Below are 25,294 nucleotides of genomic sequence, written 5' to 3'. Positions count from 1 at the left end.
GAGATTATTGCGATTAAATTTATGGGGTCCAGAGCACTAAGTGAGAGGACTGGGAAGAGCAGAGGTAGATGAGGAAGTGTGATTTATTATAGTAATTAATCTCCACCTCTGTTGCAAAGAAAAATAGTGTCCGAGTGTTTGCTGTAATAGGCTAGTGATCAGAATGGTTTAACAATAACAACAGTACATAACCAGGTGAGGTCTGAATTAGCATTAAACCAACAAACAATAAAGCAGGTGGAAGCTCTTGGAATGATCAAAAACACACAGCTTAATAATGGTTCATATAAAAGTAACACCTTTATTAAAAGGCTATACATAACATTGCGTGGACAAAGATATGATTATTACAAAAGTAAAAACATGGCTGGTTGTCATCCAGACTTTAGCACAGTGATACAATGTCAGTGGTTAATGACCAGTAGGTCAGAATGTATTGAAAATAGTTCATTTCTATAAATTAATTCTCTGTCTGTTAGCATGCTATGAAAAGAAACTAATATAAAAAAATAAGAACCAAAGCTAACTTACAGTGTATAATGTAGATCACACTTTTAATGCGGGTTCAGAGTCAAAATACTTTTGCACCATCATGACAGGATAACACTAAAAGAACGGGAGACTGCACTTAGGATCGTTTTCACATATGCCATTGAGATGACTGTGAGACAGGTTACACTGCAAAATACAACAGTGATGAACTAAATCTTTATCAAATACTACAGTGGTGCACACAATTATGCCATGCACATACTTCTTTCTAAAATGAAAAACTGTGAGGATAGTGCTATCTTTTACAACACCCAGCTCACATGTTTTTCTATCTTCACCCTTATTCACTCAACTGACCACTTTTAACAGGGTGAGAGATAACATGAATGTTTTATACAATCAGGAGCTGAAGAAACTGTGTCATGAACAGGGTTTGCTATTAGTAGTCTTGCAGTGCCCTCTCTGGTCAACTTTTTAAAACACTTGCACATGAAAAAGTTACACAGTGGACATGAACTAGATGCTTTCATGAAAATCTGAGTGGAAAACGCAATGCACAATTTCAGTACCCGTGTAGCACAATGTGTTTCATATATTCTTCATATCAACAAAAACTACAGATGTCTTGACATTTTTTAAATTATCTAGGAAAGGAAAGAAAATCAGTGCAGACTGGAAGTAAATCTGAATGTGCTTAAAAGAACACACAAGTGGTTTTGAGTGTCTTTCCAAGCAAGTTATTCTGAATAAACTATAATTATGATCCCAACGCTGGCACATCGTTAGCTAGTTTCAGTCAAAAATCCATAATGGGTTTCAGAGTACATTGGACTTGGATGCAGATGACTTCCAATCATGTTAGTATTACAACTTTGTTCAGCTGAGCCAGTGCCAATTCTTATTTTCTCCTAAATTCAAAGAAACAGTGGGAGCCCTGAGATGGTGTAATGGTGGTAGAGCCCACAGACAAGCTGGGCTTGTGAGCACAACATTTTGAAATGATCAGATAGAAATATTGCATACAATCAGCAAAGGAACATTTTTTTAAGCACAAGCCACGACAGGGGAACTGTCTGCTGTGCGTCTACCTTCAGTACTGGTCCCAGGTCAAATTCTGGCAAGTATGGATAGTTTTGCAAAAAATCTAATCTGGAAAAAAAACATCATGAGCAGACAGGGAGGCGAGTACTATCCCTGCATTTGACACCCACATATCAATTACCAAATTAAGCAGCATGAGGAAAAATTGTACTGAAGATATATTATCTGAAACATTGCAAAATGTAGGAACCTGCCCTGAATCAGCCCCAACTGTCTTACTGAAAGAAAGAATCTGTTATGCCTCCACATCGACCAACTCCGGGGGCATCGGGGACTTTGGATGCTTGCTTTCAAAGTGCTGCTTAAAGGTCTTCGGGTCAGGCATTTGTGTCTGAGAAAATTTGGGAAAGAAAAAATGTGAAGCATTAGAAAATATACATTAAAACAGACAGTATATGAAATGCACACTACTAAATGGTATTAATATACTAGGTATACAGCAGAATCCTGCCTATTTACAGTCTACGCTCATTAAATGACATCAGTTTGCCCAGGTATATCAACAGCACTATAAAAGTGGATATCTAGTCTTTCATACCAAGGTCATTTGATGGGTCAAAACATGCATTGGCCACCACATTAAAAATGCCAACATGTTCATAAACTTTCAGAGTGGCTACCCTCATAGGTGAGATGCTAAGATGTAATCACTGGGACAAAAAAAGATTACTTTACAGGCTGAGGCACATGAAATATTGCATTTACAAGTAACATCAGGACATAAAACAGGTGTCTGCATGTCAGCTCATATCTGTACCAGCTCTTACAGAACTTCATCGCTGCCAACACAGAGACGATCAGTGCAATGCAGCAGCAAACACAGACAGTGGTAGAGGTAAGAACATATTGAATGGAAAGTGAAGTTCACAATGTGATTGAGAGTTCTGCCCATTTTCATCCCTGCAACGTGCATGTGGACAATCACTGAAGAGGATGCGACTGTCGGACAGTCTCAGGAAAATTTGAAAATTTCAGTAGAGCCTCCTCAACCAACTTTCTGAGGGCTTTTCGCCATGTTCCTCCAAAGATGGCACATATAGAGACTGTGGATTCATCTATCCATCATACACAGCCATCTTTGGTACAGCTAATGACATTAAATTAATCTTAAAAACTTAATCATATTAACAAGATAAATATGAATTTCAAGAGCACACTGCTCTGTTAGCTTTGTAGGAATATGGCAGCTACCTACAGGGTGGCAGTTTATTAGGAACACCTAACAACACAATGCAGTTTTAGAAACTGTCCTGCAATAAATGCTACCTTTGTGAAACTGTGGTCAGATTTTGTCAGAGAAATATTGATTTAACTATACTGTTGTCTTAGTCCATCTTATGTTCTGTCCCTGTCCTCCCATGAGGACAAAATATGAGAAATGCCATGTTTTTTAATTGATGCAGTTCAGTACAATACCACCACTAACAATAATCTACTAAGCTAGATGGTACTGACATGAACTACGGCTGGGCAATACATCAATATCATATTGATATCCTGACATGAGACTAGATATTGTCTTAGATTTTAGATATTATCTAGTGATATGTCATAAATGTTGTCTTGTCCTGGATTTAAGGGGTTGTATTACACTACGGTGATATTGTATAGCCGAGCCCTAACAAGAATAAATACACCTGATTAGAACTGCGACAATTAATCGAATAATTGATGATTTATCGATTAATATATTGAAAAAAAGCCCAAATTCTGATTCCAGCTTCTTAAATGTGAATATTTTTTGATTTATGTTCTTCTGAAAACAATAAATTTGAGGACATCACTTTAGGCTTTGGGAAACCCGTATCAGCTCTTTTTACCATTTTCTGACATTTTATAATCCAAACAACTAATCAATTAATCAAGAAATAATCAACAGATTAAGAAAGCCAATGAAATCGATTACGAAAATAATTGTTACTTGCAACCCTACACCTGATGGACTGATAATTCAGTATAACTATTGAAAGTTGTGAGTTTGGGTAGTGTGATTACCCACAGCATCGCTAAAATGACATGTCTCTTTAATACATACTTTCACCAAAAGCTTCTTTTGTTGAGAACAATTTTAATTTTAATCTCAGACAGTACGGGAAGACATGTGGATCCTTAACCTGATCCCCAATCTACTAATACCCATCCTTACATAATGGTTAAATGATGCCGCCTATGCACATACCCGACACACCGTGCACGTGTATACTAAAGCAGCCTTAGCTGCTGCCTTCTGGTCATGGCCTTTGCTCTTCTTGATGTCTGCCTGCTTTTTGGCATTCTTCTGCTGGGACTGGAACTTCTGGTGCCCACGGGCCATATCTGATGCTAGACCTGAAGAAATTATACAGGAATTTGATGAGCACAACACCATGAAAAAGGTGATGAGCCATAAGCTGAGAAAGACCTAGCTTGCAAACAACGAAATCTGTTCTGAGAAGGGGGTGGAAAGGAAGATGTAAATCACAGAGGGACCAAGGGATGCACAAACTGGGAACATAAAGCAGCTAAACTCTTTGAGGTTTCAGATAAAGCAACCTGGATGATTAACTATTTGACAGCTGTCTTATGAGATCAGTAGGCTTCAAAATGTGCAAGACATCAGTAGCTGTGAGACATCTTGCAGAACTAGGTTAATTGCCACTTTTTAGGTCACAGGGATGAGGCAATTAACTAGGAAATTTCCCCGAAGAAAATCAGACTACAGATATTCAAAGTTATTATACACAGAATAGTAAAAACTAGGTCAGTGGTATGGTTTTATGAACTTTGTTTCTGACTGATAGTGACGGGGAGGGACAAATATTTTATCAATTTACAATCAATTCAGATAATGTCTTTGATGAAAAAGAACAGCTCTTATTACTATAACTGTTGCTCAATTTGCTTGTTACTATTGATTAACTTCAATCCTCGGCAACTGTTTACACTGTAACATGTCATCCACCCAAGAGCTCTGTGGTGGTGTGAGGTCAGTCTAAGCCATACCTTGCTCGCATACGGTTACCTAGCTAACCTTAGCTGATCTGAAAGGAAGGACTGAGTTAGCATTAACGTTAGCCAACTTTAGCTTGCAATCGTTCGCTTTAAGTGCGACGGTATCAAAGAGACAGGGACATGGTCAACTTAATAACACAAAATTCACATCTTCCACTACACGTATAGCCTAAATAAGACACGAATTTCATGTCCTACGACTTAAGAGACAAGCACTCTGTTAGCCGGTTGCTATCGCTGACGCTAACTTAGCTATGCTAGCTCGGTAGGATAGTGTGGAAGCACACATATAGAAAATATGAATTTAAATATACATTAGGCATTAAAGGTCATATAGACATTTTATAAATATCTTACCAGTGTAAAATAAATGTCTTATTGAAGACAGCCACGAAAATCAAATTGAAGAAACGCTAGGTTAAGTCCTCTGGACCTTCCGCCGCTTCTAGTGATTTGTCCTCACTGCGCGTTAATGCGCATGACCCAATCAATGCTGCCTTCAGTGTCGTCGGTGGTCGTGGCCGAGGAGTCCCGGTTTTCTAAGGATAAGTAAAACGGTCTTCCATTTGAATTAAAGGTTGATACATTCGGGATCAGTTCTTTCATATATTTATTTTCTAAATTTATTGTTTTATCTGTTGCTTATAATGTGTGTATGCAAATGTATTTGCCTTTTTTTTGATAGCATATGTTCTTTTGTGTATCTCTTTTGTTTTGTATGTTTGTTTTCTCCAACTTAGCGTTACCAGGTTTTTAATACCATGGTTGACTTGCGTTGTTGTTTGTAATTCTATTGTTCAATTAACAATATGGACATAGGGCGGGAGAGAGGGAAGTTGAAAATTTTCAGACAGCATGTAAAGGCAGCATCAGTTTCACCCTCTCAAGCACCACAGTGAAAAAGCCTCAAAAATGAGCTGATAGAAAATGAAACAGTTAATAGTAAATATTTATATAAAAAAAATAATTATAAAAACACACATAGCCAACGACGTAAATTATGTATTACATATATTATTAACATCTTATGTCTGCGTGGTGCAAAATTATGGCTACCACAAGGTGTCACGGTACAGACGACAATAAGGCCAAAGTGAACTCAGACTATCTACCATACTTTCCCCTTACTGTATATTAACGAACCTGTGCACCATAATAATCTAAATTAATGCTATATATTATACCACATTATCCTTTATTTTCAGTCAAAGTAACTGTATCTCTGATTAATTTGCCACTTAAATAAGAATTCTGACAAAATATGTTAAAATAGGCCGACTACTGTTCCTTTAAACGTGGGCCAACTTTGTGAGGAGAGTTTATGTTGCCATTCTGTATTTTTCAGTAAGAAAACAGTTGGCACCGTAGCACAATAAAAATAATAATATATAAATAAATAAAAATAAATAAAAGAAAAAAAAAAAAAAAATTCCAGCACGTCCACTTCCTCTCATTTCGGGTCACGCTCTCTCCCTCCCTCGCCCAACGAATGAGAAACCTACTCTGCCACCTGGAAGAATCATTTAACCAATCAGAGAGGCAGCTTTCGTTTCCTTGTTTATCCTGCCTTTTCACATGCTGCAGTGCCCATCTCTTAATTTACCCACTTCACTTCGCCAAACAGGATAGACACCTGGCCCGTGCAAGAAATATAGCTTTTCCATCCAGCCAGTGTTGGTTCAAATTTCATTTGATAGCAAAGGCTTGTGAACATATTTTAATGCGCAGTGTTACAGATGATTTCATTGGCTGCTTTGACTGAGAAGTTAAATAGAGCCAGCCTCTTGCGCGCCTTGTTTTCTCTCCCACACAAACTTAACCTGCACTAACTAGAAAGTCCAGTTTCTCAGGCAAGAAGAGGCAACATGGATCTAGAAAGGTAAGACAAACCATTCATATTACAGGTTTTTCTTAACTTAATTCATATATATATATGAATATATATATATTTACAAATACTTAAAGTATTTGGGATGTCTTTTATTTCTTAGTTTTTTGGACATAGGCAGCAGAAACGTTAATCGAAAAACATTTTTTTCTCTATATTTATTACTTTAACATCTATTAAACAAGGAACAGTTTCTATCAAGTGATGGAACTACAGATAAAGGTCCCTAAATATATGTTACAGATTAAGAAATTACCTAAATTAATATAATATTAATATTGTAGGGATTTTGTATTATGAAAACCTTGGTGTGGTTAAATGTTGCTATTTTTATATGTACTATAATAATTGCTAAAGATTTGATTTGAATGTATTAAAAATTACCATATGGCACCTTCAAAAACAGCGACAACTCTTCCTGCCAGTGTCTTTGAATTATGTCTCAAAAATGACACATTCAAAAAATATCATGTCAACTTGACATTTTCAGAAGTGAATCAGTACGTTTTTGTTTATGATATATGAGCAGTTATCCTAAGACGTAAACTTACATAAACACACCCCACATGGAGCGGGGAACTCGATTGAAGTGTGGTGAGAAACAGCCTGGGGCAGACTTGGTGGCTTGGCAGACTTGGCTTCAGTTAATGACAGATTGGATTTGCTGTAACAGCATGGCTTATTGTCTCTTCCCATTGTCTTGTTGTCCTCCCAGTAAACGGCTGGTGGTGGTGGTACCAAACGAACCGGCGGTGCCGTCTCGCAGAGTGTTCAGCAGCGAGGATGAGGCGTGGAGGAACTACCTGGAGAACCCGCTGACTGCTGCCACCAAGGCCATGATGAGCATCAATGGAGATGAGGACAGCGCAGCAGCTCTGGGACTGCTGTACGACTACTACAAGGTGTGGAAACATGGCGTCACAGCCAAAATAATGTAATGATAAGAGGATTTTCACATGATATGTTTGATTTGTGTCAGATCTTATTTTTTGTATTTGCTTTAACCCTGTCAGGTTCCCAGAGAGAGGAGACGTGTGTCCAGCGGGATTAAACCCACAGACCTCTCTGCTGTTGGGTCAGATAACTGTGGGAGCTTGGAGATGTTAGACCAGCATCTTCAGGCTCTCAGATCCATGCCTGTCAACCTCTCTCTAAATAACAGCACCACCTCAGAACATCAGAGCACCAAGTATGGAGCCATCTGCCTTGCAGGAGACACCAAAGGAGGAGACTGTAAAGGTGGAGGTGGGGCGCCTCTGGCTCTGGTCAAGACGGAGGGCCAGACATCCGTGGGGGTGCCCTGCTCTGGAAGAGCCTACCAAGAAGAACCCAGAGAGCAGATAAGGATGGTTTACGAGCAGAGCCACTATGATTTGCCCCTCGCTGGGTACTTAAAGGATGAACAGAGAAGCACCCCAGACAGCGCATATGAGGACCCTGCAGAAGGAGAGGTGAGACTTGTTATACAAGGGGGCTGAGGTGGAGGTGGAGGTTATGTCTTGCTTTGTAAACCAGGATCACATATGTAAGATTTTGTTGCTCCACTGAAGACAGTGTCCTGCATCTTCCCAAAACACACAGTATATTCTTCTTTATATTCTTCTTTGACAGATGTACCACAGAAGTCCCTCCTCGGCAGCTGATGAATTCCACTACAGTCAGCCAGTGTAAGTTCAAATTCACATACGAAACATACAGACTCCACAAATCTAATAGGTTCACAGTGGATGTGCACACAAAATATTTTGATTAGAGCACAAACAATACTGGATTTTTTGGACCGATACTAATATTAGCAAGTAAAAACAGTCCAATACGTTATTGGACAGAACCGTATTTTGAGAAAGACTAGACAAAAGACAAACTCTCGGCTAGTAAACTTTGTGACAGGCTGACCTCCTAATGATTGATTTTTCATTTCACAGTATAGTTGTTGTGAGCAGCCATTTTATTTTTTTAAAGTTGCAGAGAGTCCTTTGAATGCTAATCAAAATACACATTTTTAAACCATAATTCTTATTTAGCTTTGATTTAGAAGATTTACAGAGTTGACATGTTATGGCTGAGACAATATTTTTTTTATGAATTTGTTGAAAAATAGAAATCTTCCCAGTGCTTGAGCAGTATTCACGCCTTTTTTAAACCAGGAAGTGAGACAGGCATCCTTAGGGTATACCTAACTCTTTTTTATGTCTGATTAAGTCATCAACACTTTCAATAAAAAATATATATGGATATAAATATCAGTGTTATCAGTAGGTGTTGTTAGTTTTCAATTTTGAAGACTTTTTAACACATTTTAAAGTTGTTTTGAAGGTGTGAGTTTTTGTCTAGAACTTGGGTGTTTTCTGATGCAGAGCAAGTTTAGAAATAAAAAAGCAAATCAAAACATTTCATATAGGACATATTTGATTTATATATAAATCTGTAAAGGATATATTGTCACCAAAAAAATGGAATCAGTATCAGTATGTTTATTTTTCTTATTTTCAGCTGATTTTTTGCTAATGAAAACATACTTATGAATATCATATTTTAATTTCTGACATTCTGCCCATAAATCCCTGTAAATGTTATGCAATGGACCTTTAAATAGTCATGACCAAAAGCTGGTGATTATGTAAGGAGAAAATAGTGTTTGTTGGGTACTATTTATTTATTTATTTATTTATTTATTTATTTATTTATTTTTTGTAGATTAATATGCGTTTGCACTAGTGAGTACTGACTGTACGCTGGCAGGATGCGATATGAGGGACTGAGTTAAAGGTGGGGTGTGCTTTTTTAATCCAGTTACGCTTTTCTTAATCAGATTCAGTGGATATCTCCCCATGGTCCTCTAGCTCCCTGTGTGTGTGTGCTCAAAAAAATGTTAGATGTTTGATGCTAGGTGCAAAAAGTGTCTCGGATTGAGACACACAAAACTGCTGCAGCTGATCGGCTACATGACGGGTTTGTGCCTGTGCACAGGACGAGGGGAAGGAAAGGAGAAACGAAAAGGAAGGTAAATCTTCTGAAGGAGCACTGAAGGAAGATTTGGTTGATTGCTGAGATCAAATGTAAACAGTCTTTCTCCAGAATAGCGCACTTTCCCTTTGAAATTAAATACAGTGTGTTTGTGATCATAGTAATGGAGGAATGTGTCACCCAGAGAAATGATGTGGCTTGTTCATGTGTTTCAATAGTTTCTCGACAACAATAAAACTCTATGGCACAGAGAAAGAGGATATATCACACTCTTGATACACATACAGTATTTAGTTAATGGCAACAATTCATCACTGGTCTTGATCTTTTCATGGGATGTGTTGACAATATGAAAAAAAAAAAGACAGAATATCACCAGACATCAGTTAAAGCTGTGCTGCATCACATTGGAGGTCCTTTGATCATTTTGTTTAGAAATGAGCCAGACAGATATGTGGGGCAGCCGATATTATTGGATAGCCGATATTTGCCTAGCACAACTATATCTCTCTATATAAGCATCAGTGTTTATAGGCAGCATTTTATGTGTATTTAAGCCCTTTTCTCAGTTCAAGTGGTATGACTTCCATTTTTCTTTAATCATACTCCATTTGTTTTTTTTTTGTGTGTGACCAGGTTTTTTGCTGTTTTTTTTCTCATTCATTTTGGAGATAATCATTCCTATGAAAGAGCCATAACAGAATTTGAATTTACATAGCTCATCTATTTGATTGATTAATCCTATAAACTAGGGATGTCCCAATTTTTTCACTTCCGATACGATACCGATATTGCAGCCTTGAGTATTGGCCGATACCGATCCAATACGAGATCAGCACGAATCATACATACTTTTATTCCTTATTTTGTAGTGTGTAATGTTAGAAAAGGCTTGATCAAGTGATGTTACTCAAACAGAGAACAATAGTCAGCAACCAGAGTCACCTATGCATAGAAGTGCTGGAGCGGAAAATGGACTGCTTATCGGAGCGCTTATATCAGAGATTTTAGATGCAGTCCAATAAAATCCGATACTCGTTTTTTGGCTGATATCAGACCGATACCCGATATCAATATTGGATCGGGACACCCTTACTATAAACCTTCTGTATATTGCTTTCCATTCACGTATTGTTGTGAAATAAAGTGAAATAACCAAAAATAAAGAAATAAGTACAAATAAATAGTACATATAGCCGTATACTCAGGATAAGATCCAGAGTAAGAACACTGGTGTGTCAATTAATTTAAAGAACAGAAAAAAACAAATAATGAAATAAAAGTTTAACCTCTGTCTTCACTTCCTTTGATCATAAAGTTTACTTTGCACACTTGGTTTCTTGGCTCTTTTAAGCTGTAAGGTCCTTTTTGTGTCTTACGCAGTTATTACATTCCCTTCTTCATTCTTTTTTAAATTTGTAATTATTAAGAATACCAGTCAAAGTTGTTTTATTGCCCTAATGTCATTTTGGATTATATATATGTAAATACAGATTATCGGCTAATATATTGCTATCAGAATGTTTTTTACTCCCGAATATCAGTATCAACATCGGCCCAAAAAAATCCAGTATTGGTGTTAAAATGCTGACATCATCTGTGCGCATTTCACTTCATTCTTGTCTCAAAGTAGATAGTGTATCTGCATGATGTTTGCTGCACACTTGCTAACTGTAAGTTGTCCCAGTGACAGTTTCCAGTACTGTCTGGAGGCCAGCATGTCTCTGCGGCCGCGGCAGGGAGAGGGACCCATGGCCTACCTGAACCGGGGGCAGTTCTACACTCTGACGCTGTCGAAGACCGCTCTCGCATCGCCCCTACGGCAGCCCAGAGGCAAAGTGCGGGTGAGTGGACTGCCGCCGTCACACAGGCCTGATGGGAGCCCTTCCAGTAGTGAGCAATGCACCATGGGAGGCTCTGAGCTGCAGCGGGACAGTATTGTACAGGTGAGGGAGGGGAGATAGTATATTGGGAAGAGGTGTAGAGGAAGATATTGAGGGTTTTACTTGTAGCTTATTGTTTGCTAGAGGGAAGACTTGTTACACTTAGATATGTGATGTTTGTTTTTGATTCATCTTAATTCTGTTAAGGCCTGGTTCTGCTGTAATATATCTGTTATCTTTGCTTCCACAGAGTGTTATCATGGTCGTATTTGAGGAAGACAAGTGCAGAGACGAGCAGCTGAAAAATTGGAAATACTGGCACTCCCGCCAGCACACTGCCAAACAGAGAGTCCTGGATATTGGTATGATGTTTATTGTTATCTTCTCAGTGACAGGTCGGTCCGCTACATTCAGGGCCTGATGGGGTCTCTAATTAGAACAGATGTGGAACAGGCCCAGATACAAAAATGACCCCCACACACACGCTTTGGTATTGAATATCACACTTTGATGTCGATATTTTGACACCTAAGCTCCACAGAAACACAAGGTAAAAGGAGAGTAAGCAGGTGGCAAACCTGCAGGAGCCTCCAGGAGAATCCCGTCGCATACCCTGGAGCGAAACCCGACACGATTTGAATAACTGTCAATCCTCGATTCCCACAGGAGCCCTGTGAGGAGGCAGCCAATGGGGTTGCAGAGACGTTAAGATGAGAAATAGGTGGGGCCCTGGACCGAGGCCATATCCTGTACAATCAGCGAGAGACAGGCCTCAGCCTGCGGTTGAAAACTCAGTGGAATGAAGCAGAGATGTCAGACACTGGTTTGTCTGTGGCAAGTCCATGCCAGTAGTACCATGGTAAAACCTCTAACCTGATGTAGGTGGGGGGAGAATCTGGCTTACTGGGCAGATGTTGAATGGTTTATGAGTTAACAATAGCCTTATGGTATTTTTTTACTCATGAAGAACTAGATTTGTTGGCTAACTTCATGAGCAAGAGACTGACATACCCTCCACCATTTTCACGAGCAGTTAATTTGTTGATAATTTTCTCGATTAATTGATTAGTTGTTTGGTGCATAATATGTCAGAAATGGTGAAAAATGTTGATCACTGTTTTCCAAACCTGAAGATGACATCCGCAAAAGTCTTGATTTGTCCACAACCCCAAAATCTTTGTCATAGAGGAGTAAAGACATCAGACATTATTAACATTTAAGAAGAATTTTGTTATTTTTTCTTAAAAAAATACTCAAAAAATGTCAGAACCCCTGACTTTACAGATAAAGATTATACAGTTAATAGATATTAAATATTACATTACACAGTTAAAACATGTTTAAAAATGAAACCCATGGTTCCCAGCCAAGATAAATAAATTTGTGAAACAGAACTTTGTTTCTGTCTTCTTTCAAAAACCTCTTACAATGCGGTGAGCTTTGCTGAGTCACACCTGAGATGGATCATCTCCAGAGTCCAGCCAAGGCATGAACCCTGTCTGCCTTCAAGCAGGTTGTGGTGACGGCTCGTCCACTATGGCCGACCCGTGATCCTCTTATCCTAGAACAAGTGTGTGTTGCGAGACTTAACTCAGATCTGTGAAGGACAGCAGAGAGAAAGATGCTTTTAAATGCCTTTGCATACATAACTGAATCTCTTGTGTCTCTCCTTCATCCCAGTTTGTACTTCCAAGTGATTGCTTTGTTTTCATGTTTGCTTTCAGCTGGGTAGAGCCCCTTTTACACTGAACAAAAAACCACCAACACCTGTTAACATCTGGCTTTTTTCTTCAGTGTGAAAGGGTACAAACAGCATTCAGTCCTGGGTCAAAAGACTCTGCAGTAGTTGCAGGTATTTATCGTCTCCAGGTCCGATTGGCAGAGATTTCAACACAACACCTGGTGGACACGCTTTTTTCACCCCGGTTTGGCGGAAGCAGTGAAGGCTCATCGCCTCTTTTGCCCCTTTTTCATCTTCATGTACTGCTTGGTTTGACTCAGTGGATCAGCCCAGAACATGCAAGTTTGCACCTGCTTGAAGGTCTGTATTTACTGATAAAGTGCTCATCTTAAGTCAAGCAACTAAATGCTGTATAAACATTTTACTTCCTTTAAAATCTTTATGATAAAAGTCCCCAATTACTATTCACTAAAAGCTTCTATTATTGAAGCAGCAAAATAAGGAAATGTCGGGTTTTATTGGCAGTAACTTAACACGGCTCCTGTCAGCTGGCAGCGAACATGAAAGGACAGAAGAGAGAAACTCAACTACAAACCACAAAGATGAATTTTAAGCCACAAAAGTGCTGACAGCTGAACACACTTTTAAAATCATCTTTCTCTCTGCCCTGCTGCACACACACGAGTTCAGTGTCAGCTTTCCAGTGCACATCATAAAAAAAGGAAAGGGTAAGCTGGTCTACGGGCAGGGGAAAGGGTCAATCTCCTGTTTTTAGCATGTTTACCTGCGTTTAAAAAAATATGTTTTTCTGCAATATTTGCTAATGGCAAAATGAGTCAAAAAAACTTTTAAATTAATGAATGTTGTGAGGCAGAGCTTTCTTGTCCTACAAATCAGTTTCCAGACTTAATTCATTTAGTACAGATGGCTGAAAAAAATCATACTATAGTCATTTTAACATGGTTTTCAGTCAAAATAAGAATAATGACGCAAAAATGATTATTACCTCCAACATTGTAAGTCATATCAAAATTGCAATATCAGTCAAACTAATCGCAATCAGATATTTTTTTAAAATAATTTTGATGTGAAAATGATAGAATCATGTTAAGTAACTACTGATGGAAACCCAACATTTCCTGATTTTGTTGCTTGATTAAAGCTCTTAAATAACAAAATAACAGGGGACTTTTATTGTGAAACGTTTAGAGGAAGTTAAGTTTACTTATATAGCTACATTTGCATGACTCAGTTAAAGATGTACGTGTCACCAGTTAAAGACACACCTTCAAGTGGTTTGCCCCTGTTGTAATGGAGATGCAAACCCCTGCTGTGCTGGGCTGATGCACTGAGTCACATCAAGTCAAGCCAAAAACAGTACGTGTATGGAAAATGGTTCTGAGTCTACTGGGCCCTGATGTGAGGAGGAGACTAGAATGATTAGCTGTGGCCCTCTGGCTAACCAAGGTCCAGAATTTTGACCTTTGCCTATTTGAAACCATTGAGCAAAACTTCCAAAAGGTTTATAAAGTAGTTTAAACTAGTTCCACCTTCACCAGCAACTGTACAAGAATGAAATACTATTTATGCAGTGATGCATCAGAATGAATAATGTAACATGTAATAACAATCTATGAGTCTCAGGGGTCATTTTTCTGCAGAGAAACTGCTTATCTAACACCAACTGAAAGAGTTTCCTCTGATCTTCACTTTGCATGTAGCCGACTACAAGGAGAGCTTCAGCACGATCGGGAACGTGGAGGAAATTGCCTACAACGCTGTCTCTTTCACGTGGGATGTCAGCGAAGAAGCAAAGGTAACAAAGCCAAAGAAGCATACAGATATTGTGCAGTTTAGGGCCGCAAAGATATCCAGGTTATTGTTGGAGAGGAGTAAAATTCACATTCAGGAAGCCGAAATCACAGCTTTCACTTTCGTAAAAAAAGAAAGATTAATTTAATAATTGATTAATCGTTGCAGCTCTAGTGTTGTTTAAATCAAAGTAAGAAATAACTGATCCACAGGTGAAACTGGTCATTATTTATTACCTCGCCTTCATGCAGGCGGTTTTGGTTTTGAATATTTTTCTTTCCTTTTGTTGGCAACAAACTTGTAGCTGCTTGTGGGAAAGATTGCTCAATATAACCACAAGTCTTTGTCTTGAGGACTCATCAGCTGTAGAGACTCTGTACTGTTCATGGACTGTTGACATGTCAAGGTTTCAGAGTAGTTGGTGGAGCCATATTGCCAGACCCCTCCATCCACCCCCAAACCTCTTTGTCCTCCATGACAGAGGGTGTATCTTCTGTGTGTGTTGGGTCATGATTCAGGAGGGCAGACACACTGCGCACATGGCATCAGACCTTGAAAGGGTACTCAGATTTCGCCTTTGTAAAGGTGGGCAGGTGGATAAAGACAAATTGCAAACAAGGTGTAAACATACACACACACACACACACACACACACACACACACAGCATCAGCCTCGGGGTGTTTTGGGCTCAGGAGACTGTGGCTGTGGCTCCCATTCAGCTTTAATGAAAACTCCACAAACAGCCTCATTGTTAGAGAGGTAATTGCAGCTTTGTGGGTTTGTGGATAAATATTTACTGTTTGGAGTAAACCTTCACTCCACTGTCATTGTGATAAGGCGCCATCAAGCTGCCTTGTCTATATACTTGTTGTACAGAAGGCCAACGTTTGAGAGAAAATATCTTGACTTGTGCCAGATTGCTTCAAAATTACAGTAAATTAAGAATAACAACAATAGCGTATCAAATAATTGAAATATAAATATAAAATGTAAAGTGTATATAAAGAGTAACAGTGCCTGATAGAGGACAGATGCATTAAGTACAAAAGTAAGCAGAATAGAAAAGTGGTAATGGCAGTTACACAGTGTATTAAAACATGGTATGAAACGTAATAGAAAAAATATTGCACATACATCGATCAGGCATAATATTATGACCACCTGCCTAATATTGTGTTGGTCCCCCTTTTGCTGCCAAAACAGCCCTGACCTGTCGAGGCATGGACTCCACTAGACCCCTGAAGGTGTGCTGTGGTATCTGGCACCAAGATGTTAGCAGCAGAACCTTTAAGTCCTGGAAGTTGACTAGCGAGGTAGGTCCTACATGGATCAGACTTGTTTGTCCAGCACATCCCACAGATGCTCGATTGGATTGAGATCTGGGGAATTTGGAGGCCAAGTCAACACCTCAAACTTGTTGTTGTTCTCCTCAAACCATTCCTGAACCATTTTTGTTTTGTGGCACGGTGCATTATCCTGCTGAAAGAAGCCACAGCCATCAGGGAAAACTGTTTCCATGAAAGGGTGTACATGGTCTGCAACAATGCTTAGGTAGGTGGTACGTGTCAAAATAACATCCACATGGATGGCAGGACCCAAGGTTTCCCAGTAGAACATTGACCAAAGCATCACACTGCCTCTGCAAGCTTGCCTTCTTCCCATAGTGCATCCTGGTGCCATGTGTTCCCCAGGTAAGCGACACACATGCACCCGGCCATCCACATGATGTAAAAGAAAACATGATTCATCAGACCAGGCCACCTTCTTCCATTGCTCCGTGGTCCAGTTCTGATGCTCATGTGTCCATTGTTGGTGCTTTATGTGGAGCACAGGGGTCAACATTGACACCCTGACTGGTCTGCAGCTATGCAGCCCCATACACAACAAACTGTGATGTACTGTGTATTCTGACACCTTTCTATCAGAACCAGTATTAACTTCTTCAGCAGTTTGAGCAACAGTAGCTCATCTGTTGGATCAGACCACACGGGCCAGCCTTCACTCCCCACATGCATCAATGAACCTTGGCTGCCCACCTTGGCCAGTTCACCACTGTTCCTTCACTGGACCACTTCTGATAGATACTGACCACTGCAGACAGGAACACCCCACAAGAGCTGCAGGTTTGGAGATGCTCTGACCCAGTCGACTAGTCATCACAATTTGGTCCTTGTCAAAACCTTCAACAAAATGTTCACTTGCTGCCTAATATATCCCACCCACTAACAGGCGCCATGATGAAGAGATAATCAGTGTTATTCACTTCACCTGTCAGTGGTCATAATGTTATCCCTGTTCAGTGTACAGCCTATGATATTGAAAAGGTAATAAACATAGTATATCCGCTGATATTTTAAGGATATTTTTTCCTCTAGTACCATAAGGTCAAAATGTTGTTTTGACCAGTACTTTGCATTTTAACCAAATACCAACTTTGTGTTTAGTGCTAATAGACTCTTATAATGAACGCCATATTGATATGAAATAGTAGGGTAAACACAAGTATTACCAATAAAACTAATTAAGGTCCCATTCCATTTACTGTAGCAGGGTGCTGCTATTGTGTCTGTTGGCTCAGTGGAAAGGCACCCTCCCCCCAATAATCTGTAGTCCTTTAGTCTTGCTTTTTAAGATGTGTGAAAAGATTTACTGGTGTAATAAATAACAGTGGAGAACAATTCATTTCACTGAACATCAGTTTGATTCTTTGATGTGTGATTTTTGTCCTATATTTTCTAGGTTATGCTACATAAAACATTGTTATTGATACTACATTATTAAGAGGATTGGGAGGGTCACTTTAAAAAAGGTGTTCTAATGCAGTTACTAATTACCTGTTAAAAAATGTAGTCAGTAATGTAATCCAAGTATCACAATATTAAAGGAATGTAACTTCATTACTCTGATGTTTGGATTACCTCAATATAAAATATGGTGGAACTGTTGAGCCTAATATGGTGTTTTTATAGTGATAATTTTCATCATTGATTAATTGTTCAGTGATTTTCTGAATTAATCGATTAATTGTTTGGTCCATGAAATGTCAGGAAATGGTGACGTCCTCAAATGTCTTGTTTTGTCCACAACCCAACAATATTCAGTTTACTGACAGAGAGGAGTAAAGAAACCAGAAAATATTCACATTTAACAAGCTGAACTCTGAAAATTTTGGCTTATTGTTCATCAAAATTGTTGCAGATTAATTTAATAGTCAATTAACAATCAATTAATCGTTGCATCCCTAAGTGCTTTAAATTTGTTGCTAAGTTTATTAGTTTGTCCAGCTGTTTCTTCCTTTGTTGTGAAGTATTCGATTGATTGATTGATTTAAAAACAAAAAATTTCCACCCAGTGAAGCTTTTTTTCACTAGAGGCCACAATGATGAATTGGCAGTTGTGTGTGCACTGTTCATGGTAGTTTATTGTTTATTTTAAAATAGTAATTCTACTAATAATCCCCATTTTTTTTTTACAGAATGTATCTGACTTTTTTTCTATAATTGTAATGAAATACAGTTATCTTTTTTGTATCCAGATTATTTAATCCTGTTACATGTAATCCATTGCTCCCCAAACCTGAATATTAATTTCATCATCCCAGTCCTAACTCTCATCTTATCACACTTCATTTCCATCGTCTCTGTATTTCTCTTTAACTGAAGGGTGAAGGAATCGTTCCTCAGAACACTGATTGTAATCAGAGAGCTGTGGTGCTCAGTGGTGAGCAGGTTGACTCTGGTTTTGTTGATAATAATTGTGAATGTGTGTCTGTGCTGATCATTATCAGCTTGGCTGCTGCACACTGTGCCCTCAGAAGCCTCCACACAGGACCGGAGGCTGCTGGAAATGAGGTGGAAGAGGCTGAGAGAGAACATCTCTGTTGTTGTGAGGAAATATGTGGGCTCTCACGTCACTGCTGCCTCTCTCTGTTGTGCCACCCTGAGATGTTGGTTTCAAAACGTAATTGGACCTCCAATCAGGCTTTGATGGGCTGACACACAAAATTGGTATTTTTATTGCGTTTTGCTTTTTGTTTTGGCATGGCTGTGCTGTTGCCAGGCGACAAACGTCATCGTCATTGTAATGGGGAGGTGAGTTGCTCCCTGCAGCATGACTCTGTGTTTGTTTGTTTGTGCCTGGTGGAGCTGATGGCACAGAACAGCCACTTATGAGCGCCCTTGCGAACTTTTTTTTTTTCTCTTTAGGAAGCTATTTGAACGCTCACACGTGTGGAACATGTAAACAAAACAAGCCTCCTACACACACACACACACACACACACTCACAGATGATGGCAGCAACGCGTCCGGTGTTTCTGGAGAAATTTAAATGGCTTGGGTCTGTGGAGGTGTGAATTTGTGGAGGCGTGTAGGAGGCTCATTTGTGCTCCAGGCCTTTCCAGCAATCAGCCCTCACCTCTGCAGGTTCAGACACGATGCTGCTGATGCGTAGTGGGAAAACGACAGCGAGGAATCTCTACCGTTAGATGTCCAACCTCAAGCTGTCAGTCCTGTTTAACTGGAACATTCATCAGAAGTTCATGTTGGTTTAGATGCTTTGGCGTTAAAAATGATCATCATCACTCATGGGAATCTGTTCCGTCATGTAACTGAATGTATTTAGATAAGCGCAAGTATTGTTTACAGTGTACAGATGGTTTAAGATGGTGATATTAAAGGACTGTACAGTGAGATTTTGTGAATTCTGTTTTCCTCTCATGAGCTTTTAAGAGATTCAGCAGCTCAGCAAGACAACAGCTCTGCTCTGCTACATTATTTAATGATTTTGTAGCGAAGCCTCGCATTTCTGGAAGCTGTGGCACAGGGAGGTCAGGAACAATAAAAAAAAACACTGATAAATCAGTATTACAGTACACAAAACACACTGTTCCAACCTTTTTATTTTGGAACACCCCCCACCCCACTTGTATATGAGAAAAGCTAAGGTCCCAAGCCCACACACAAAAACACACACACACAAAAACACACACACACACACACACACACACACACACACACACACACACACACACACACACACACACACACACACACACACACGCTTTACCTTTTGGTAAATGTATTTTTCTAGTATAACATTAACAATTTTTCTTAAAAAAATGTTTTAAAATAGTTTTATATGTAGACATTTGTATAAATTGTGTCTTTTGTTAACTTGTAAATGTAATTTTGACAACCTCAGAACAGGCAAAGCCTTGGAGATTTTTGGGGACCACCTTAGGGGGCCCAGACCCCAGGTTGGGAACCAGTGTTCTAAATCAAATCGTTCACAAGTGTGTTCTCACTGATTTACCAGCATATAAAACTTCTAACATAAGGACAGTTGAGTGGTAGTGGGAGTGTTGCCTCTGGCCTGTGAACTGCTGCTGTGACTCACGACCCTGTGACAGCCTCACTCATCGCTCCGTTTATGAGTCAGCTCAAGATTCACATGGGAACAAAGATCTCCATCAGAGTTGACTGCTCACCTGAGACAGACCGGCTGTAAAACTAACTGAGCTTTAACTGAGTTGGTGACATGCAAAACTACCTTAAAGCTACAGTTGGTAACTTTTATAAAAATAACTTCTTGTCATACTTGCTGAAAACTGTCTCTATATCCTGACAATAGTACATGAGATTGGTTGTGTTTGTTCAGGGGTGATGGATTCTTGTAAATGCCATTAGGGGCACTAGGAGGAGCCAGAGGAGGCTGATTTTTTTTTTTCACATAGCATGTCTCATGTTTTGCTGCCAGGATGTAGTGACAGTTTCAGCAAATATACCAAAAAGTTTTTTTTTTTTGAGATATCACCAACCATAGCTTTAAGTAGTACATTTTATTATTAGTTTTAAGTTACAAGTTATTACTTCAACTGTCCACCTGTTGAATCCAAATAAATAGGCCTTTTTCATAGCAGCCATACTGATATGAAATAAGTAGAGTGGACACAAGTGTTACCAATGATTCTAATTAAGTTTCAGTTCAGTCAAACAGAGTGTTGTCAACATGTTGGAAAGGCCTTAATTAGTATCAAAGGTAACATCTGTGTTTACTCTACTATTTCATATCACTATGGCTGCCATGAAAAAGGTCTCACAGCAATAGATATATTATAATGATCAAGATAGTGAATGTAAAGATGGTGCCAGGTCAGTCCAGTGAATGTTGATTGCCTGGTGCATACGCTTCCAGGTTTACTTCCTGGTTATATGGCCCACTGAGTATGTGCACAAGTGTTTCCCCCCTTATACTTAAAGTGGCTTTTTTTGGCTTGAGTAAAGTTTTGCAAATATAAAAAACAAAATTCATCATAGAAACACAAATATTTTTTTCAAATGAGTCGAGCTACTCTACTCACTGCTTGTTGTCCAGAAATAGACCTTGTTTTCTGTCTCATTTTTGTTTCCTAGGTCTTCATCTCTGTGAACTGTCTGAGCACGGACTTCTCCTCGCAGAAGGGCGTGAAGGGGATGCCGCTGATAATCCAGATCGACACATACAGCTACAACAGCTGCAGCAGCAGGCCCATTCACAGGGCCTTCGCTCAGATCAAGGTCTTCTGTGACAAGGTGAAGATGACCTGCTCGCAGACAATGACTGGATCATTTAAACTTGAATTAAAGATTTTCTTTTTTCTTTACGTGTACTGCCTTTGAGCGTATTCTGCCTTTTATGTCCAGTCAACCACTTGTCTGTATTGCAGGGTGCTGAGAGGAAGCTTCGTGATGAGGAGAAAAAGCAGCTCAGGAAAAAGATGAAAGGTAAAAACATGAATGATCTCAATTATTTTTGATTTTATGTACAGAAATAGTTGCTTAATTTAAAACCCACTGAAACAAGATTATAAAGCGCTTTCCAGGAAATCATAATTGAATAGAAGAGCTCAGCTGAAGACTAAAAAGCCAAATGTAATCAAACCTTATCAAATCTATGCTTGGAGTGGTTGCCTGGCAACAGATGCTGAGTTCACCTCTCTTCCTATTAGGGAAAAATGGCAGCTCAGGAACGACCTCTACCATTAAGAGGGCTGATAACACGCTGTTCAAAACCATGACAGACCTGGACTCCCAGCCCGTCCTCTTCATTCCTGACGTCCACTTTGGAAACCTGCAGAGAGCAGGACAGGTGGGAGACCCCTTTCAAATGTCTGGAAATGTCCAGTCCACTCATTGTACAGTTTTGCAGTGTGCCTCATGTTGCCCTTTTTTCTACATTTGCAGGTGTTTGCTTTCAACACTGAGGAGGTCAACAGAGACGGGTGAGTATCAGACTCTAATTTTCACACTTTTGGTTTGCTCTAAACTCAGATGTGTTGCAGTCCACCTGTGTAACAACTTCTTTGGGTAAAAGTCGAATAGTCCTGAGCAAAAGTGGAAAAAAAACTTGCCTTTTCATGTCAGAAATGAGCAGGGATCCACTATCATTCCCTTTAACTGATGGCGATGATGTGTATGTGTGTGTTTTTCAGGAGTGTTCTGGTGAAAAGGGTGTCATGCACCTCTGAGGAAGATGTCCGTCCACCTCAGCCCAAGAAGTCCAAAGTGGAACTGGAAAGGAAAGGTTTGTAAATGTCACAGTTCTCTCACCCCCCCCCCCCATTTTTCATTGAGTAAAGTAATTTTTTTTTGATTTGTCTATTCATGACTCTTCAGTTCTGCTGTATGTGAGGAAGGAGTGTGATGAAGTGTTCGATGCCTTAATGCTGCACACACCCACCCTCAAAGCATTGATGGAGGCAGTGAGTATTATTGGAGAACTGTTTTAGCTGCTTTTGGCTGAAATAATAAGACAAACACATGACATCCAGTGTGCTAAACAGGATTAGTCAATCCCCAGATCATTAATATATTCTTTTTAAGTAAAGATGACACTTTGTGCGCTCCAACATGTTGAAAATGCACTGTTTCCTCACTGTGTTTCACAGATCTCTGAGAAGTATGCAGTGCCTGTTGACAAGATGGCTAAAGTTTACCAAAAAAGCAAAAAAGGGTGAGTGAGTCAAACTACTGAAACAAGACAAGAGTCTTTAGCTGCATTATCCTCTTCTGTGAAGCTGCACTGAGGCAGAGTAGTGCTTTGAGCTTTTATCATGTTAGTGTGGCTTGTTAGCATGACAAAGGGGTAGATCACATTATTTGAAGTGGAGTTGCATGAGTTACTTAACCATAGTCACTGTACAGTCTACCTACAGTAGATGGGGGTCGACATGCCCCCAGTGTAGAGAAGCACAGAAGGGTACCAGCACAGAAGCTAGGCAATGAACTGCTATGAACAGGGTTAGCAACAAAGGAAGCTAAAAAAGTTGTCTAAGTTTAAGTGTACACTATATTTAGAATATTTTCACCATGTTATCTTGCCATCAGACAGCCTTTTCTGATGGGACACCACTGTTATATTGCTCAGTCTCGCTCAACCAGTGAAATCAGTCATTTTATCCCTGTAGACTGTCTGGATTTTTTTTTTAGATCGCCTTTTTTAATTGGCTAAACTACGTTTCTTCCTTGCTTCTCCTTTGTGCTTCCCCAAACTGGGTGTATCAACCACCATCTAAGTACCTCATACACCACCTCAAATTATCTGAACTATCTCTTAAATATTTGCTAATTTGCTCTAAACACAGTGAACAGCTAATGTTGATGGAAATGTCATTGGTTTTACAGATATTTGGTCAGAAATCAAAGTATATGGAAGGCAAACTATATCCATTTTATATCATCCTGAGGGGGGACTTGAATGTCTGAATCTAGTTTTGTGACAGTCCATCCAACAGTTCTCAAAACACTTCACTCAAACCCACAGTTCTCAAGAAGCCACCATTGGATATGTGAAAAATCTGACCTGCTGATGGTGCAAGATTAAAAAGTCAAAGGATCATCAGAGTCAGTAGGATTCATCCTCTGGGGATCATGAATGTTTGTAAAAACCTTTTGGAAAGCTGTAGTTTTCTGAGATATTTCAGTCTTGACTAAAGTGGTGGACTGACTTACAGACCAACATTGCCATCTATAGCCATGCTGCTAGCACTGCCTTAAATCAGGGGTCTGCAACCTTCCTTGGTAGATTTAAGTTTATCTAAAGAAGAAAAGTAAATTATCTCAACAAAAGATTAGTAGCTGGTGAAACTTTCTCAAAACTTAAAAGTTTGACTTGGGCTCAAAATTTTGGGTTTTCTCAACTTTTTCAACTTTACAGTGGACCCACAACAATGATAAATGAAAATTAAACTTTTAAAAACAAACACTTATTTTCTAAAACCATAGGGAGCCACTGGAGTGTCACTAAAGATGCCACATGCGGCTCTGGATCTCCAGGTTGCGACCCCTGCCTTAAATTAACAGGGTTAATGTGTTTTGTCTTCTCCAGGGTTCTGGTGAACATGGACGACAACATCATCCAGCACTACTCCAACGAGGACACCTTCATCTTGGCTATGGAGAGCTCAGCGGACTCCTTGCGTGTCACTCTGTCAGAGATCTAATGGCTGTTGGCCACAGCACTGTACTGATCAGTCAGTCAGACTGGCGGGTGAAACCTTAGCCATGCCATGCATTGAAATTGTGAACGTTGCTAGAAGCAGTGTTAGATGACAGCAAAAGGTGTTCCTTGAGGAAGACCACATGGGAGTCTCACCAGTATTCGTGAGGTACCTGTTAACTAGACAACCTGCTGTAGGAGGATTTCTTGCATTGGGAACACAGGCTTCACTTTAAAAACTCGTGGAAGTGCCAAGATTTGTGGCTTATGGTTGAAAATGTTTGAAATTCCCTGGCTAAACACCTACTCAAGTTTTAAATAGCTGATAGGAATTTACTTGGTGCACCAGAAGAAAGGTCTCACCACAAAGCATCCAACCAGCCTGCTGTGTTTTCACAGGATGAAGACGCCACAGTATACAGCAGTCTTATTGGATTATCAGCAGGGGACTGCTGTTTGCTTCCTCTGTGCCTTCTGCCATCCTTCCTGTTGCCTATTTTAATGTTGGAACCTTTGAAATGACTTGATCAGATGTTTGAATGGCTCTCACTTCAAGGCAAGTCGACGCAACAGCTTTTGCTCTCGCACTCAACAGTTATTGTCTGGTATGCATATATTTAGACATAAAGGGATAGTTAGGATTATTTGAGGTGAGGTTGCATGAAGTACTTTTAACATTTGATGCTGGTTGACACACTCCAGTTTGGAGAAGCGGCAGGAGTACTGATGAAGGACAGGATCAGCAGCAAAACATTTTAGCTATATTAAAAAATCTAGATCGGTTTGAGTGTACCACATGTTTAGAATATTTTCACTCCTTTACATTGCCTTCAGACAGCCTTCCTTTACAAGAAACAGCTCTTACTTAAGCCATATATTACTCTTTCCAAACCTACCAGACTCCATTGATGAAATCAGTAATTTCTCCTTGCAGAATACAAGAGTTGCTGGTCTACCGCTGCCTTGATTGGTTAATTTGTTTGTGTTATTGTGTGACTTTG

At 39.5% G+C, this 25,294-nt stretch overlaps 2 protein-coding genes across 3 annotated transcripts; one reads left to right on the top strand and one right to left on the bottom strand.

Moving 5' to 3' along the window:
- Positions 1-275: 275 nt before the first annotated feature.
- On the bottom strand, positions 276-5,096 carry LOC146320952 (zinc finger protein 706). Its single transcript, XM_084725919.1, has 3 exons — positions 4,942-5,096; positions 3,773-3,921; positions 276-1,924 (listed from the first exon to the last, which is right to left on the bottom strand). The coding sequence occupies exons 2-3, from the start codon at positions 3,905-3,907 to the stop codon at positions 1,829-1,831; spliced, it is 231 nt and encodes a 76-aa protein (XP_084582045.1). The 5' UTR covers positions 3,908-3,921; positions 4,942-5,096; the 3' UTR covers positions 276-1,828.
- A 966-nt stretch (positions 5,097-6,062) lies between these two features.
- Positions 6,063-24,761, top strand: LOC146320951 (grainyhead-like protein 2 homolog). Of its 2 annotated transcripts, none has more exons than XM_084725918.1 (15): positions 6,063-6,463; positions 7,188-7,374; positions 7,486-7,923; positions 8,084-8,139; positions 11,127-11,283; positions 11,573-11,684; positions 14,725-14,819; positions 21,230-21,388; positions 21,523-21,580; positions 21,805-21,944; positions 22,040-22,077; positions 22,288-22,379; positions 22,472-22,557; positions 22,744-22,808; positions 24,183-24,761. In XM_084725918.1, exons 1-15 carry the CDS (start codon positions 6,450-6,452, stop codon positions 24,295-24,297), a joined length of 1,812 nt encoding a protein of 603 aa, XP_084582044.1. In that variant the 5' UTR covers positions 6,063-6,449; the 3' UTR covers positions 24,298-24,761. The 2 variants fall into 2 exon arrangements, with proteins under 2 accessions (XP_084582044.1, XP_084582043.1); XM_084725917.1 differs by having other exon boundaries at positions 6,064-6,463; positions 11,127-11,385.
- The last annotated feature ends 533 nt before the right edge of the window (positions 24,762-25,294 follow it).

The sequence above is a fragment of the Lutjanus erythropterus genome, chromosome 9, assembly GCF_056507025.1.
Source record: "Lutjanus erythropterus isolate fLutEry1 chromosome 9, fLutEry1.hap2, whole genome shotgun sequence".
Taxonomy (NCBI): Eukaryota; Metazoa; Chordata; class Actinopteri; order Lutjaniformes; family Lutjanidae; genus Lutjanus; species Lutjanus erythropterus.
This window is presented reverse-complemented; position numbering and strand designations above follow the sequence as displayed.

What these genes read in the sequence shown, in the direction of transcription:
- LOC146320952 (XM_084725919.1), bottom strand. Translation starts at nt 3,907, where the DNA reads ATGGCCCGTGGGCACCAGAAGTTCCAGTCCCAGCAGAAGAATGCCAAA. An exon ending in ACACGTGCACGGTGTGTCGG is followed by an intron (nt 1,925 to 3,772) that starts GTATGTGCATAG and finishes AAATTTTCTCAG; the next exon opens with ACACAAATGCCTGACCCGAA.
- LOC146320951 (XM_084725917.1), top strand. An exon ending in ACAGAGAGTCCTGGATATTG is followed by an intron (nt 11,685 to 14,724) that starts GTATGATGTTTA and finishes CTTTGCATGTAG; the next exon opens with CCGACTACAAGGAGAGCTTC. An exon ending in TACCAAAAAAGCAAAAAAGG is followed by an intron (nt 22,809 to 24,182) that starts GTGAGTGAGTCA and finishes TGTCTTCTCCAG; the next exon opens with GGTTCTGGTGAACATGGACG.